Here is a 17,565-nt window from a genome sequence, read left to right on the forward strand (position 1 = left end):
GAAGGAGAAGTATTTTTGGGGCCCAGAAGAACATGAACATGAAACAAGAAGATCTTAAAACCTGGCAGGCTAGGGAAACGAAGGTAACAACAGGATCTCCTTTTTCATTGAACATAGGGTACCGGAATTATTTTGATGCTTTTATGGAAAACAAGTCTAACTACCCTTTACAGGAAGACCTCAATGGGCAAGAAAGGGCACTGGATCAAGTCTGCCCTATCTTCCCTTTCTTGTTTCTCCTATCTTCATGGTAATACTTGTTGCCTTGCGGAAGAGAATTTAAACAATTTTTTTTGTATATAAATATAGACATCTGTTCACTCTCACACCTCGTCTTCTTTCATAGCTGTGAGGTTCCAGAGAAAGTGAAATCGGTGTGTTATTCATTTGTGTCACTGTCACATAGATACACTTAATAATAAATAGTGTTAACCCTCATCTGTGCAAAGGCTACAGCTGATACTTGAAACTACTCATAACCATACATAACTACTTCTGTCATCTACTCCCCATAATGGTTTTGGTGCTGTTGTGTAAGTGAAGTAATATCTTCTAAATTACATGGAATTTAAGAAATAAGTCTCAGTGGTCTAATGTGACTGTGTGATCTACCCCACTCAATGAAATAAAACTTGTTATTGTTGCTCGCAACTTGTGAACAACGTAGCTTACTATAAATTTTTATTTGATGTTGATGATGACTGATGACTCATCTTATTAACACAGAGAAGAATGGAAAGTTGCTACCACCACACTTGGTTCTTGAAAAATGATAGTGTTATGAATATGGTTCATTTGGAACTTGCAAAAGCCCGTTAGGACTGTTAGTTTCACACTTCAAATCCATAGAAGGTTTTAAGAGATGTGTGTGTGTTGGAAGATCAAAGTTTGCCTCCAAGACAAATGTATAGACTTCTATTTGGATGGCAGTATTTAAGAGTAAAACCATCTATTCGCAAACTCTTGGTGCCAATAAGAAGAAACATGGCTTGCATTTGTTTGAAGCTTAATTGAAGGCTTGTAATTTTGTGCTTCATAAAAACGACATAACATTTAAAGAAACGCTGTATTTTGGTAGCGCTCATGCCTTTGAGGTGACATAAATTTGATTAACCATCCAATAAAGAAAAACTGAAAATTACTAAATTTTAAGTAAGAAATTATAACAAAAAAATGTTGTTATTTATGAGTCTAGTATTATCAAAAATTATTAAGACATTTTTATCAAATCTGATTTGGGATTTAGTAATTTCAAATTTCTTTTCATAGGATTCTTCCTTATTCATAAGTTAAAAATACTATAATTTATTTTTCAAGCAAGAGAGATCAAATAACTGTGTAACCTTTTTTTTTTATAATATATATGAATAATTTATGGAAAGATATAATTAATTGAATCATAATGTATCAATACATAAATTCATTTATAAAAGTAACGTATTACACTCTTATAGTCAATAAAGATTAGTTTAATTAGTAAAGATATATCTCTTATCTTATGAGGATGTAGTCATTGTAGTGAGTCTCCAGAATTCAATCAAAAACAGAAATAAAACAATGTTTGGCCAAAAAAAAACCAATGGAATGATTTTTTTTTTTTTGAGCAAAACAATGGAATGAATTTGATAGTTAGATTTTTTTTTTTTTTGTGACCCGACGTTAGAAGTCAGAACTGGGAACTTGAAAGTCAAATCCTTTCTGGCGTGGTTGACAGTTATGGCGGAAAGCTGAACGCATTTTCTTGCTTCACTCACCAAAACCACAAAGTCACACCTTCCTTGCATTGCAATAACCTTTCCCACTTCTGCATTTTCATCTCGTTCTTTTCGTTTTGCATTTGTACAAGCAGAACAACTTCATCTATGGCGGGAGCTTTGGTTGGTGGTGCTTTTCTTTCTGCTTTTCTTCAGGTGGCTTTCGATCGGCTGGCTTCTCGGGATGTTCTGGACTTCTTCAAAAAGCCAAAATTGAACCAGACATTGCTCAATAAGCTGAAGATCGTGCTGTTATCCATCGACGCTGTGGTTGACGATGCAGAGCAAAAGCAGATCACCAATCCGAAGGTGGAGGAGTGGATCGATTTGGTCAAAGATGCTGTGTTCGATGCTGAGGATGTCTTGGATGAGATAGATTATGAAATGTCCAAGCGCAAGCTGGCAGCTGAACAAGAGAGTCAAACCAGTGTTATTGGCAAGGTACGAAACTTCTTTGGTACTCCCGGTTGTTCATTTGAGAAGGAAATTGAATCCAAGGCCAAAAATGTCCTTGAAAATCTAGAATATCTTGCATCTCAAAGGGATATATTAAGATTGAATGAACGTGATAGTGGTGCTGGATTAAGAAGTGCTATAGCAGATAGATTGCCAACTACATCTTTAGTGGATGAACATGGAACATATGGCAGAGATGATGAAAAAAATACCATCATTGAATGGCTGCTGTCAGAAAAGTATAAGAACCAATTATCTGTTATTTCTATCGTGGGTATGGGTGGTTTGGGTAAAACTACTCTTGCCCAGCTGGCATACAATGATAGTAGGGTGATGGATAGATTCAACCTCAAAGTATGGGTATGTGTCTCTGATGAGTTCAATATGTTGAGGGTAACAAGGACAATTTATGAGGCAATCACTGGATCAAAAGATGATACCAATGATTTTAATATGCTTCAAATTAAATTAAAACAACAACTAACTCGAAAGAGATTTCTCCTTGTTTTAGATGATGTATGGAATGAAGATTATCTGCGATGGGAGGCCTTGCAGTCACCATTCAATCATGGGGCTCAAGGAAGCAAAATTCTTCTAACCACTCGCAGTGGAAAAGTTGCTTCGACCATGCGTTCTGCTAAGATACTTTCATTGAAGCCGTTATCGGAAGGAGATAGTTGGTCATTGTTTAGCAAATATGCCTTCCATGATGGAAATGTTCTTTGTTCAAACTCTGACCTTGAAGAAATTGGTAGAAAAATAAGTAAAAAATGCAAAGGACTGCCTTTAGCTTTGAAAGCCATTGGGAGCCTCTTGTACACAGTATCATCTCATGAGAGGTGGAATGGTATTTTGAAAAGTGAGATTTGGGAGGAAAAAAGCGATAGCAAGATTCTCCCTGCTTTGAGATTGAGTTATTGCTACCTGCCCTCTCATCTGAAAAGATGCTTTGCTTATTGTTCAATATTTCCCAAAGATTATGATTTTGATAAGGAGCATTTAATTCAATTGTGGATGGCAGAAAATTTTCTGACATGTGCTCATCAAAGCAAAGATGGGAGAGAAGTAGGAGAACAATTCTTTCATGACCTGTTGTTGAGGTCACTTTTTCAACGATCAACAATAGATGAAACCCGTTTTGTCATGCATGACCTTATTAATGATATGGCAAAAGTTGAATATGGAAAGTTTAGCCACAGGTTTGAGGTAGATGATGTAAATAATTTGACAAAAATGACCCGGCATATTTCATTTTTGAGAAACGATGTTGATCCATCCAAACAATTTGAGGTTACATACCAGGCTAATAAGTTGCGCACATTCTTGCCTCTATCCATGCAGGGTCATAGAAGTACAGGCTATACCTCTATTAGTCACTTTATATCTCACAAGGTTATTAACGATTTGCCATCCAAGTTTATTTGCATGCGAGTTTTATCTTTGTGTGATCATATTGTCTTGGAGATTCCTGAATCAGTAGGAAATATGAAACATCTACGTTATTTGGACTTATCAGGAACTAGAATAAGGAAGTTGCCTGATTCAATATGTCAACTTCATCGTTTGCAAACATTAAAGTTGTGGCGTTGTCGTCTTTTGGAAAAATTGCCAACGGATTTTCATAAACTCATGAATCTGCGTCACCTTGATTTTCGTGAAACTCAGGTGAGAGAGATGCCGAAGCAATTGGATACATTGAAAAATCTTCAAGTTCTGTCACCATTTATTATAGAAAAATCTGGAGAGACCAACATCAAACATTTAGAAGGACTTAATCTTCATGGATCAGTTTCCATCTTGGAATTGCAGAATGTGGTTTCTCCCTCACGTGCTTTAGCAGTCAATTTGAGAAGCAAGATACACCTTAAGGAGTTAACATTGGAATGGTGCATAGACAATAGAAAATCACACCATGACAAGGATGTGCTGGAGAACTTCCAACCTCATCAAAATTTGAAAAAGCTATCAATTGGCAACTATGGTGCTATCGAGTTTCCAAATTGGCTTGCTAATCATTTGTTGTCCAATTTAGTGTCCCTAGAGCTAAGGCATTGCAAATACTGTAGATCCCTGCCATCACTTGGCCTCTTTCCATCTCTCAAGTCATTGTCAATTATAGGGTTTCATAGCATAGTAGCTATTGGTCCAGAATTTTGTGGAAATAGCTCTAATGCTTCATCTCTAGAAATCCTAAGGTTTGGAGATATGAAGGCCTGGGAAGAATGGAAATGTGAAATTTTGTCTCTTACTTTCCCTCATCTTCAAGAGTTGAGTGTAGAAAATTGTCCCAAATTGAAAGGGGAACTTCCTCAACAACTTCCTTCTTTAAGGATGCTAGTAATTTCCAATTGTGAGAAGCTTTTGTCTTCAATTCCATGGGTTTCATCTCTTGATAAACTGGTTCTAAAAGATTGTGGAAACGAGCAGTTGGAAAGTCTTCCATCAGCTCTAAGAGTCCTTGAGATTTCTGGATGCTTCGAAAAATTATTATCAGTCGACAAAATTGAAAATATCATTGCCAATTATAGCCTTGAAGAGTTGAAGTTTTCTGATTGTCCTCACCTAGAATTCCCATTGAGATCTTGTCATAACTTCGTCCTTGAAATGGATATAAGAGGAAGCTGTGACTCTCTTAAGTCGTTTCCACTAGATTTATTCCCAAAGCTTCAATCATTGAAGTTGATTGACTGTAATAATCTTGAAATGATATCTGTTTTAGAGGGGCACCATTATTCTCTTACAAGCTTGTACATACGAAAGTGTCCTAAATTTGTATTTTTCCCTAAAGGAGGGTTTTTGGCTCCCAAACTAGAATTTTGTTGCATTGAAGAATTGAAGAATTTGAAATCGCTCCCAGAGAACATGCACATTCTCTTTCGCTCCCTCACATATCTGTTAATAAAATGCTGCCCGCTAGTGGAATCATTTGCAGGAGGAGGTTTCCCATCAAATCTCAAATATCTTGAGGTCTTAGAGTGCCCGAAACTCATAGCCTCTCGAATGGGATGGCATCTACGTAGCTGTACATCACTACATTTCATACATATTGGAGATGCAGATGATGAGTCTCTTCCTGATATTGGACTACTTCCACCTACTCTTATTTGCCTTCTGTTTCATAACTGCCCCAATCTTAGATCATTGGAACACAAAGGTCTTTGCCACTTAACCTCTTTGGAACTCTTGGGATTTTGTGGCTGTCCTAAACTCCAATACTTTCCAAAGGAGGGTTTGCCTAGTTCCCTTTGTCAACTAAGGATTAGGGGTTGTCCCTTGCTCAAAAAGCGGATCCAAAGGCAGAAAGGAAAATATTGGGCAAAGATTTCTCGCATTCCTTTTGTTAGCACTGAAGATGATGTAGTAGCAACTTTAAGTGAGCTTCTCACTGATGATGGCATCAGTTCTCCTGCTATCCATTCACTCATTAGGTATATATTTAGTCCCTTTTTAAATGTCAAATCATGAACATATTTTCCTTTCTTTTGGCCATTTGTTTTAGATTGAAAGATTCATGTATTTGAATGTTATCCAAAGAATGTGCCAAATGATTCATAATTCGTAAATAATTCACTTGTTATAGATTTCAAATCATATATTATTCATAGAAATATGCCTCTATTTTTGCACCGATTTATTTATAGATTTACTTGATTATTTGAATTTTTATTTTCCTTTTTGTAGATATCAAAGATAGCAGCACTGCGCAGAATGAACATGATTTTCTTTAAATAATAAGCTCTTTTTTCTCCTGTCATACGCTTCAAATTCTAATTAGGAAACAATTGGTCCTATATCATGTATTAGAGAACAACTTCGGTTTAAAATTGAACAAAAAGAAATAATATGATTTACTTATCAAGCATATTATCTTGCTGTGTCCAAATATGACTTTTTTTTTTAATTTTACTAAAAGCAGATGAAAAGATGCAATTCTAGTTCTAGTTTCAATCTAAGAACAATTTAGTATTTTTAAAAGGGATTTAGTCCTTAAATATTATGAACTCTTTTTAACCAAACTCAATTTAACTCGACTGTTTAATAAAAAGAGTGATTGTGATGTGGTTCATGAGCTTTGGTTGGTGAAATTCGCCCAAATTAACTTGGTTTCCGTTGCTGTTGAATTTGACAGTTGGGAGAAGCGAGTTTAATCGTGCAACAAGTCCAAACTCCAGAGCCTGTTCAGACTAAACTCTAGTGTGTAGAGCTGTTCTTATTCAGGCTACATTGATCTTTTTGTCGCTGATTACCAATTGTACTTCAGACATACTATCTATCATAAAGATTGCCTAACACAGGTTTTTAGATGGTCATCTCGACAGAACATCGTCTGAAGGTGAGCACTTGATGATTGTATCAACCACAAATTGTACCAGCTTCACAAAGGTACACGGCAACTGTTATACTTCTTTAATATTGGAAGTATGAGAAAGAGGGAAAGAGTGGAAATGAAGGAAGATAAAAGAGAGAACAAAGGGACGAGATAGACTGAGATTTGCATTTCTACTCACTAATAGGAGTACACATATTTGATGTTTGTATATTGGGGTACATTTATAGGCAGGGGAATAAGGAATTAATAATGGCTAGTTTGTTAACTAACTGACGGCATTGCACCTAACTTATCTACCCTTGTGTTAGAATTTAGAAACACATAACATACATTTATAGTCATGTATTTTGTACTGTTTTTTATTATTCTTTTGGGTGATGCCAAAGGGACAAGTCCAATACATAAACATGATACTATTAGAGTGTCAAAGCATAAGATTTTTTTTGCATGTCCCTGCATCCCAGATCTTTCAAATAGTTATGTTTACTTTTCAGTTATAAAAACAAAATATATCATGAGTCCGTGGAATGAATTCCATGCATTTTGAAATCCCAATGAAAAAAATCTTAAGGGCATTATGCAAACAGAAACTGATTCACTTTTCTTTTGTTTGACAGGCTCTCATATTGTGTCTACTGAACATAAGAGACTCTTCTCCTCATATAGTCCAATTTCTAATGAAGGTCCCCTCCTTTTCCCTTAACATGAGGAGCAAGATAGCACATCCCTTGCTTAAAGATATATCATGATAGAGCAAGACAGCCCTTCAATTACTCAGTGTTCATTCAGAAATACAACTCCCATGAAATAGATTGCCAAGAAGATGGTGTGCTTTCAATGCTGCTGAAAGCCTATATTCTTCACGTTCTAAGTTTCTATTGGTCTTGCAGTATATGTTCTTTTAAAGTTGAGTTTTTGAGTAGATATTGTAAGCAATAACTTCCCTTATTTCCTGAGTAAAATTCTAGCTGTTTGGGATTGCATTAGGGTGTCAAGGCCTTAAAGGGCATCGCTGCTGTAGATAGCTTACTGGTGTCATCCTTGCGGATAGTAAAAACTTGATTACCTTCTTAATTAAACTTCAAATTTGTGTCCAGATTTTTATATGCTGTTTGATTTTCTTACCTCATCTCTTCTTCATCTTCAATCACTTCTCTTGTATAAATCATTTGGCCAGAAGAACTTTATTTTAAAAATAATATTTTATTGGTTTCAACTTCGCTATGAAACTGTTACAAATGAGATATTCACAGCATTGCACTAAGTATATAAATACACACACACACACACGTGATTCTAGCATAATGCAAGACTATAGTATTAATAATGAAGTGATTCATTCAAAGCAGAGTAACTAGTTGTTTAAAACGACTTAGCAACTCCTCTTATATATTTATTTTTAATTTATAGCTTTAAGAAAATTAATTCAGAATTTGCCTAAATTCTCATTCACCAAAGTCAACCGGTGGGTGCATGTCTATACAAGCATTTATTGATTCTGGTTTTCGGCCACGACTGTGACAAATATTTTATTTGGGCATGAATTCCTCTTCGTATTAGTAGCACTCTCGAGCTTCCTTCGGAGCATGAACATTGGAAAAAGGCATAAAACAATGACTTGGCAGGTGACCCTAATACAGGTTATGTTACCTGTGGTTTAAGGAAGATTTCTCAAGGCCTTGATGGATTTCGTTCAAACAATAAAATCTTTACCATCAAAGAGATATAATCTAAGCCATGGGAAGTGGAACAAGTTGGGGGAGTTGTTAAAATTTAAGAAGTTTAAAATGAAATAGCAGTTTTGACAATGTGTGAGATGAGCGCTTCAATTGGTTTTTATTTTTGGTACAGTGATAAAATTCTAATATAAGGCCAATAAAACTAGAGAGTTTGAATATTAAGAAGTACATGATCACTAAATGCTGATGCTGTATACCAAAAATCTACAAGTACTTGTGTTAGCATAATATCACATAATTATCTGTTGAATATGAATTTCTTGTTATATTGCGTTTTCCCATCTCATGGTAATCCTAGTAGATTTCAACTGTCTGTCATAACTAGGAATTTAGTTGAGATTACAATGACCAAGAAATCCTGCAAAGTAGCCCTGCTTGCACCGAGAACTACCCGCGCGTTTTTCAAGTTTGAAGAACTCTGTCGCCCAAATGCCCCATGCCTAATCTGCCGGTTACTAAGTCAGAGAGAACTTCAATTAAGGTTTTCCCGTATACACTTTGCTCTCTTAATGGTTATCAGCATGGTCCTTTGCCTCCACTGAAGAGCTTCTTGTGGGAAAGGAGAAGTAATTTTTAAGACCCAGAAGAGCATGAACATGAAGCAAGAAGAACTAAGCCTTCAAAGATTAAAGGTGCCCCCTTCAAAACAGAATTTCTGGTATTGAGCAAATTGTCAATGACGACAATTCTGCATGTGATGATGCGGAAGTAGATTTTATCGAAATCTACGCCAATGTAGAGAAACATGAAGCAAAACCAACAGCAACAGGTCATGGACATGAAATGAGAAAAGTAGAATCCTCTGAAGAGCTTTAGAATCAATAAGTTGAGAATAGCTAGGCTTCAAGAGAGGATCTATGTGTGATGAGTCCCCTGAGCTTGATTCAAATTCCAAGAAAGGTTATAATTAAATAATATTTGACAATGCACATATTAACATGCTCTGACTTCTCTGCCTGAGCCTGGCACAAAAACAGGGGACCATTTGTTTTCATATACTTGTTGCCATGCATGATGGGTTAATTCTTAAAACCTGGCAGGCTAGGGAAATGAAGGTGACAACAGGATCTCCATTTTCATTGAACACATGCTACCAGAATTATTTTGATGCTTTTATAGAAAACAAGTCTAACTACCCTTTATTATTTCTCCTATCTTCATGGTAATACTTGTTGCCTTGCAGAAGATTATATAAACAGATTTTTTTTTTTTGGTTGATGACGATTGATGACTCATCTTATTTGCAAAGAATGGCAAATTGCTGTTACTGCACTTGATTTTTGGAAAAGATAGTCTTATGAATATGGTTCATTTGAAACTTGCAAAAACCTTTTAGGCCTGTCAAGTTCACACTTCAAATCCATAGAAGATTTTGAGATACATATGTATACATATACTAGAAGATCAAAGTTTGCCCTAAGACAAATGCACAGCCATCTATTTGGATTGTAATTTTTTTCCTTTAAATAAAAGGAAAAATGAAAATACATTAACTCACAAGAAGAAAACTGAATTGAAACTAAAATTAGTAAACTGTGATAAGAAAAATTGATTGGCAACATATATGTCCACTTTATAGAATATAGAAGCATGAGCTATGCATCCTCTAAAGTGGACATTATGAAGAAGAAGAATGGCTTGCATGCTTGTTTAAAATGGCTTAAAATATAATTTACAGAATATGAAGTAAGTATATGAAAAAATATCTCGATTTACGTAAACATACTTATAAGTGCCTATAAATCATAGCTTTAAACAAGCGCATAATATTTGTTTTAAGCTTAATGAACCTTGATGACATGACATACCAACTAATTGGCAACGTTATAAAAATACATCTCAAATCCCATAAGAATGTAACGAGTCTCTAAAATTTAACTTATCTAATTTTTTTAAAAATAAATTACTACCTCCGGTCCTAATTATAAGAGCTAGTTGACTAATTTGAGGAGATTAAAGAAAGAAGTTAAGTTGATTATTTGTAATAAATAAATGTTATTTTTTCTAAAATATCCTTACTAATTAAGTGTATTAGCTAGAACTACTATTGCTAGAAAGACTACCTTGGATAAATATGAGAGACAAAGTGGATTGTGATCTTATATTTAAGACCAAAATATAAAAAAAAACAAAATCTTATAGGGAAAACCATATTGAAGGTACCTATACTTTTCCTCAATTTTTAATTTGGTACCTATGTGTTTTTTTCCCTTTAATTAAACATATAATTTTATTTTTTTAGCAACATTAGCTCTTATAACTTTGTTCTATTGATATTTTTAGTCTCTATATAAGGATTAATGATGTTAATAGAGGAAAAATAAAAATTTAGTTAAGAACAAAAAACATATAGGTACCAAATTGAAAATTGAAAAAAAGTATAGGTACCTCCAATATGGTTTTTCCAATCTTATATTAAGGACAGAAGGTAATACATCCTTATTAAAAAAAGACATATTTTTCTATTTAAAATAATTATAATCCATTTCTAGTTTTGCAAATATATAAATATATACACACACACACTAATATCTCTTGTTATAAAAATGAATTACAATTGCACTATTGTAGAACTACCATGTATCATATTTAACATCTATTTAATATGAAAATGGATAATGAGATCTCAAATGTTAATAAAACATTTTTAAATGTTAACATGTCAAGTTTAATTTTTAAAATAACCAAGATTGTTATAACAAATAATCATTTAAAGCAAATAATTTTCAAGTTAAGTGACTAAAAATATATTTAAGTTAAGGAACTAAAACTGAAACTTTGTATAAAATTAACGGACTTAAAATATACTTTATCCATATAAGGAGTATCAAATATTCATTTCATTAACAAAAAATACAACACGCTTATTTTTGGCCCACCAAATAAAACAAAATTTAAATAAAAAAAAAGCATACTTCAGCGACGAATCTCCTTTGAGCTGTAAAGCACAATGCACCATCGTTTTGGTGTTAAGCACAATCTCCAGAAGACTTTACAATGTCAAAGAAATATAATAACAGTCCCTCCCTTTTTTAATGTAAGATTTATTTAATTAATTTAATTAAATTATAAAAATTAGGTAATTTAGTTAATCATAAAAATATGATATGTTTTTCATAAAATGTCATAGTTATTTTTCTTAATATCTGCCCTCTCTCTTTTATGATTTAAGAAGTATCAGTACGGATAATTTAAAAAAATTAATAATATAAAAAACAGGTTTTATATTATATTTAGAACTAAAAACTAAAATCAACTTAATAATTAGATGCTGTATTAAGCCGAAGAGTATAATAATGCCAGCATGATAAAAATAAACCATTTTCCAACCACCATGGCCAACCCACTTTGCCTTTGCCATAACCGCTGCCGCTTCTGCGTTTAGTTCTTAGTGACACCCTGCCGGTGTGATAAAAATAAACCTTTTTTCAACCACCATCGCCAACCCACTAGGCCTTTGCCATAAACATTCCCACTACTGCTTCTAAATCTTAGTCACACACTGCCAGTGCTTGCATTGCAATAAACTTTCCCACTTCTGCATTTTTTTTTTTCGTTTTGCATTTGCAGAAGCTCAACAACTTCATCTATGGCGGGAGCTTTGGTTGGCGGTGCTTTTCTTTCTGCTTTTATTCAGGTGGCTTTCGATCAGGTGGCTTCTGGGGATGTTCTGGAATTCTTCAACAAACCAAAATTGAACCAGACACCGCTCAATAAGTTGAAGATGGTGCTGTTATCCATCGATGCTGTGGTTGACGATGCAGAGCAAAAGCAGAGCACTAATCTGAAGGTGAAGGACTGGATTGATATGGTTAGAGATGCGGTTTTCGATGCTGAAGATGTCTTGGATGAGATTGATTATGAAATGTCCAAGCGCAAGCTGGAAGCTGAACAAAAGAGTGAAACCATTGCTATGGGCGAGGTACGAAACTTCCTTAGTGCTTCTGTTAGTTCATTTGAGAAGGATATTGAATCCAGGATGAAAAACGTCATTGAAAATCTAGAATATCTTGCATGTCAAAGGGATATATTAAGATTGAATGAACGTGATGGTGGTGCTGGCTTGAGAAGTGTTGTGCCAGACAGATTGCCAACTACATCTTTAGTGGATGAAAATAGAACATACGCTAGAGATGATGACAAAAAATCCATCATTGAACGCTTGTTAGAAAAGTATAAAAACAAACCATCTGTGATTTTTATAGTGTGGTATGCGCCGGTGAGACTACTCTTGCCTAGCTTGTTTATAATGATAGACGGACGGTGGATGGATTCAACCATAAAGTATGAGTCTGTGTCTCTGATGAGTTTGATGTGTTGAGGGTAACAAGAACAATTTACGAGGCAATCGCTGGATCTAAAGATGATACCAATAATTTAAATGTGCTTCAAATTAACGTGAAACAAGTAACTCAAAGAGATTTCTCATTTATAAAACAAAAGAGTTGAAAATATGTTGTATATAACTGAAAAAGTTGCATCTATTTTCACCTATGATTTAAACAAATTTCAATTATAAATTTTTAATCATGACTTTTTCAGCAATTTCTCCATCCTAAATAATAGGCAGAATAAGTTGGTAAAAAAAACATGAGGTAAAAATAAGAACAAAATTATGTTTAGACGGTCTGCTATAAACGGTCTACATGTGCCCAATAATCCAATGGCGGGATCCGTTCTTGCCTTATCTAACCAGAAAGCGGGGAGCGCTCACTCTTTCTTATTACAGTGATTCCATCTTCCCGATGGCTTCTTCCTTTTCTCACCTTTCAAACACCTTCTCAAATCTCTGTTAGTTCTCTTAGCATCCTCAAAATTATGGCTTCTTTACAGCCTTCATGGTTCTCTCCAGTTGAGCAAAACATTGCTGCGAGTTCGGTTGAAAAATCAAATGGGAATGACGGGTTGAGTTCGGGTCAAAATGTTGTTGATGATGGTGGGCAGAAGGAAGTGCCACTGTCTCTGAAGAAGAAAATTTTGCTAAAGAAGAACGAACAAGAGAATTACTTACGGCCTACAAGAAGAAAATTGGGTTAAATATTGAGCCAAAGATAAAATCTGAGTGTGAGGAGGAAAGTTTATATAATGGCATCGAAAGTATTTCAACTCTTGCCTCACTATCACCGGCTAAATGGATTTAATTTGCTTGGTTGACTTACAAAAAATAAGATGTAGACTTCATTTGTTAATTAGTTTGAAGAAATTCATGTCATTATGATTTCACACATTCGTAAAAGATATGTTCTTATGTATTCATGAAAATCATATCTTGTGACATCCAAATTTTGCATTGCAACAAACTTCTACTGACTCAGTCTCTATTTTTGTTTATGGATTTATTTGTCCAAATCTTGAGCTGCTTATTAGGACTTTGTGAGCATAATTATGCCAAATAACATAATGCTTACAGGCATTGAAGGAAGGTGACTCATTAATGAATGCTGGAAAGCTGAGAGAAGCATTGCCGTTCTATGAAAAGGTTATGGGGAAATTAACTTTTAAGGTAACTGCTACTTGCTAAAACTGAAACAAGTACAAGTTATCTTTTTGCTTAGTAAGTTTGTTAATCTCCCTCTCGACTTCACTAAATGTACTGAAAAAGAAAACTTCTTATATTAATCATGTCTCTGCAGAGTGAGCTGCATGGATTAGCTGCTTTGCAGTGGTCAATTTGTCAAGACTCCCTCAGCAGGTATATATAAACCTCCCACTGAATTTGAATACAAAAAGAAGAAAATTGAATTTACTGGATCAGCGTTATTCAAATCTTCGTGTTATATGTGTTTAATCCAGCATCTTTTATTTCTTCATTCGAGAATTAAAAAAGGTTAATTTATTTCAATGACTACTACTTATCTTTATATTTCTTTTCAAATAGTACATATCTTGCCTCCATATGTTTCATGTTCTTTTGCATGGAAAGACAAAATGCAAGCACCAAATTCTTTTATTTAGATACAAAATGTTTCAATGTGACAAAGGATATATACCTCCAACGCATGTTCATAATCCCAGAAAAAAGAACCTAAACAGAGCCTCTCACATGATATTTGAAATTCAATTTAGTTGTAACACATTGGTTTAGAAGAAATCTCTGAATACTTTCATTATAGAGAGAACCGGGGCTGTCTCTTGGTGGAGGAGTCTTTTATTCAAAAGGACAATGTTATCTACCAGATCTCCTTGCGCCAAAAAAAACTAATAATTACATTGGGAATACAGAGATCTGACCCAGAATTCAAACCCAACCAGGCATTGATACCTTCGGTTTAAGTAAGGTTTCTCAAAAGCCTTGATGTGTGTCATTCCAGAAATAAAATCTTTCCCATCAAAGCAATGTAATTTAAGCCTCAGTGAGGGAGATAATGCCAATTCGCAGGATTTCCTACCTGATGGGAGGAACAATATATGGCCAGAGAAAAGCTCGAGGTATTGAATATTAAGGATGTTGCTGATTCTGTATACCAAAAGTCTCCTGGCTATGATCATTATATCACATACCATCTATTGAATAAGAGTTGCATTTTTAATCGCCTTTGACTCTTTGTCATAACTAGGATCAGCGTTATTCAAATCTTATTTTGGGGCCGTAATAACCTCTTGATTTGAAAGGCTAGGTAGATGGTCTTTACTTTTTTCTCCTGCCTCGTGTAACAACTTGATTAATTGACAGGTCCAATGAAGCTCGACTTATGTATGACAGGTCCAATTAATTGTGTTCAGCTTTCAGGTAATTATTTTGTTCCACATGAAAATATTGCCGCTGTTTTTTTTTTTTTTTTGGGGGGGTGGGGAGGACAGGAAAGCCCCATATTTGTGAGATCATATCGACAAAAGTGGGACTCAATCTTCTCCCTCTCTCTTTTTATTTCGGTAACAATATATATCAGGGCTTCTTAATATTAATTAGATCTAGGGAGAAGTATAATCAAATCCCAAGGAAGAAAAATAATTTCTAAAAAAATCCTAATAATAACCTAATCAACCTATAATGATAGGTTCCAGAGGGGAAAATAACCATTTTTGGTACTTATTTTGTAATTATTTTTCTTCTTTGGGATCTCATTGTAATTCTCCCTTAGATCTATTTATTTTACCTCCGAATCTCATAATGCATGGTTATACTTTCATGTATTGAAAATTAATAATAATTAAATGGTTATAACTAAACAGTATTTGACAATGCACATATTAGCGTGCCCTGACTTCTCTGCCTAAGCCCGTCACAAAAATAGGAAACCTTTTGTTTTATATACTTGTTGCCATGCATGATGGGTTAAATCTTAAAACCTGGCCGGCTATGGAAATGATGGTGACAACAGGGTCTCCATTTTCATGGAACATGGACTACCAGAATTATTTTGATGCTTTCACAGAAAGTAAGTCTAACTACCCTTTACAAGAAGACCTCAATGTGCAAGAAAGGGCACTTAATCAAGTTCTGCCCTGTCTTTCTCATTTCTCCTATCTTCATGGTAATATTTGTTGCCCTGCAGAAGAGAATATAAACAGTTTTTTTTTTTTGGGGTATATAGACAACTTCTCTATTGTATATATATGTCACGCACACCATGTCTTGTTTCATAGTTGTGAGCTTCCAGGGAAAGGAGAATCGGTGTACTGTTCATTTGTATCACTGCCTTATACATACACTTAATAAATACTGTTAACCCACATCTGTACAAAAAAAATACAGCTGATGCTTGCAGCTACTTATTACTATACATAACTACCTCTGTCACCTACTCCCTATAATAGTTTTGGTGCTGTTATGGAAGTGGAGAAGTTAGATCTTCCACATTTCATGGAGTTTAAGAAACAAGTCTCAGCGGTGTAGTGTGAATGTTGCTCTACCCCGGTTAGTAGAATAAGACTTGTCATTACTACTTGCAACTTGTGAATAATGTAGCTTACTATAAGTTGGTATTTGATACTGATGACGACTGATGATTCATCTTATTAGCATAGAGAAGAATGGAAAATTGCTGCTGCCACATTTGGTTCTTGAAAAAGATAGTGTTATGAATATGGTTTATTTGGAACTTGCAAAAGTCTGTTGCTTAAGTTCACACTTTGAATCCATATAAGGTTTTGATGTGTGTGTGTGCGAAGATCCAAGTTTGCCCTGAGGCAAATGCATAGCTTCCTATTTGTACTGCAGTTTTTTTTTTCCCCCTCTTTTGAAAAAAAAAGGCAAAATGAAAATATATTAACCCATGAAATGTTTACAAATGATAGAAGAAAACTGAATTAAAACTGAAATTAATAAACTGTGATAAGAAAAACTGATTGGCATTTGGCAACATATATGTCAACTTTAGACAATGTCGAGGCCATGAGCTATATATTCTCTAAAGTGGACATTAAGAAGATGGCCTGAATTTGGTTCTTTATAAACATATTTTGATGGTCCTCATCTCTTGAATGAGTTTGAAATTTGTAGGCACTTTCATGAGTATGATTAACTAACTAATTGGTAAAGATGGATCTCAAATCCCACAAAGATGTAGAGAGTATCCAAAATCCAACTCGTCTCATTTTTTTATAAAATAAATTACGTTCTTACTAAAAAAAATACATATTTTCTTTTTTAAATAATTTAATCCATTTTTAAATCAGTAAAATTTTTTTTGCTAATATCTCTTGCTATACAAATGAATTACAATTGCACTATTTCAGATCAACAGTATCTCATATTTAATATTTGCTTATATAAGAAGTATCAAACACTCATTTCATTATATAAAAAAAAATAAAAGGTTAATATTCTTTTAATCTTTAATGTAGTCAAATTTCGAGATTAAAAACTGTATTAATTTTTTACTTTTTGTTTACATAAATGTTTATGATAAAAATAAATAATTTCAGCGCATGAGAGACGCGGAATCCCCATTGAATCGTAAAGCACAATGCACGGTCGCTCTGAAGTCTGTGCTGGCATGGATATTTTCTTGCGTGGCTGACGGGAAGAAGATGATAATGGAATGATTAATACGCAGTCCAAAACACTTTGTCATGTCGAAGAAATATAATAATGGAATGAACTGGGAACTTGAAAAGTCTTCATTTTGATCAATATTTTGTAACGTGGTTGACGGGAGGATAAAAAGTGAACGCATTTTGCCATTTTCTGGCCACTCTCACAAAACCCACAAAGTCACACTCCTTGCATTGCAATAAACTTTTCCACTTTCGCATTTTCATCACTTTCTTTTTCGGTTTGCATTTGCACAAGCACAACATCTTCATCTATGGCGGGAGCTTTGGTTGGCGGCGCTTTTCTTTC

General features: G+C 34.5%; 1 protein-coding gene across 1 annotated transcript; it reads left to right on the forward strand.

Annotated features, from left to right (window-relative positions):
* The first annotated feature begins 1,862 nt into the window (after positions 1-1,862).
* LOC114716424 (putative disease resistance RPP13-like protein 1) lies at positions 1,863-16,116 on the forward strand. The gene is made up of 6 exons (XM_028901432.1): positions 1,863-5,638; positions 11,850-12,498; positions 13,113-13,229; positions 13,690-13,782; positions 13,913-13,971; positions 16,038-16,116. Exons 1-6 carry the CDS (start codon positions 1,863-1,865, stop codon positions 16,114-16,116), a joined length of 4,773 nt encoding a protein of 1,590 aa, XP_028757265.1.
* Positions 16,117-17,565: the final 1,449 nt, after the last annotated feature.

This window comes from Neltuma alba, unplaced genomic scaffold (genome assembly GCF_004799145.2).
Source record: "Neltuma alba isolate B1F8T4 unplaced genomic scaffold, ASM479914v2 tig00002069_pilon, whole genome shotgun sequence".
Classification (NCBI taxonomy): Eukaryota; Viridiplantae; Streptophyta; class Magnoliopsida; order Fabales; family Fabaceae; genus Neltuma; species Neltuma alba.

What these genes read in the sequence shown, in the direction of transcription:
- LOC114716424 (XM_028901432.1), top strand. Translation starts at nt 1,863, where the DNA reads ATGGCGGGAGCTTTGGTTGGTGGTGCTTTTCTTTCTGCTTTTCTTCAG. An exon ending in TTATAGTGTGGTATGCGCCG is followed by an intron (nt 12,499 to 13,112) that starts GTGAGACTACTC and finishes GCTTCTTTACAG; the next exon opens with CCTTCATGGTTCTCTCCAGT. An exon ending in TGGGGAAATTAACTTTTAAG is followed by an intron (nt 13,783 to 13,912) that starts GTAACTGCTACT and finishes ATGTCTCTGCAG; the next exon opens with AGTGAGCTGCATGGATTAGC.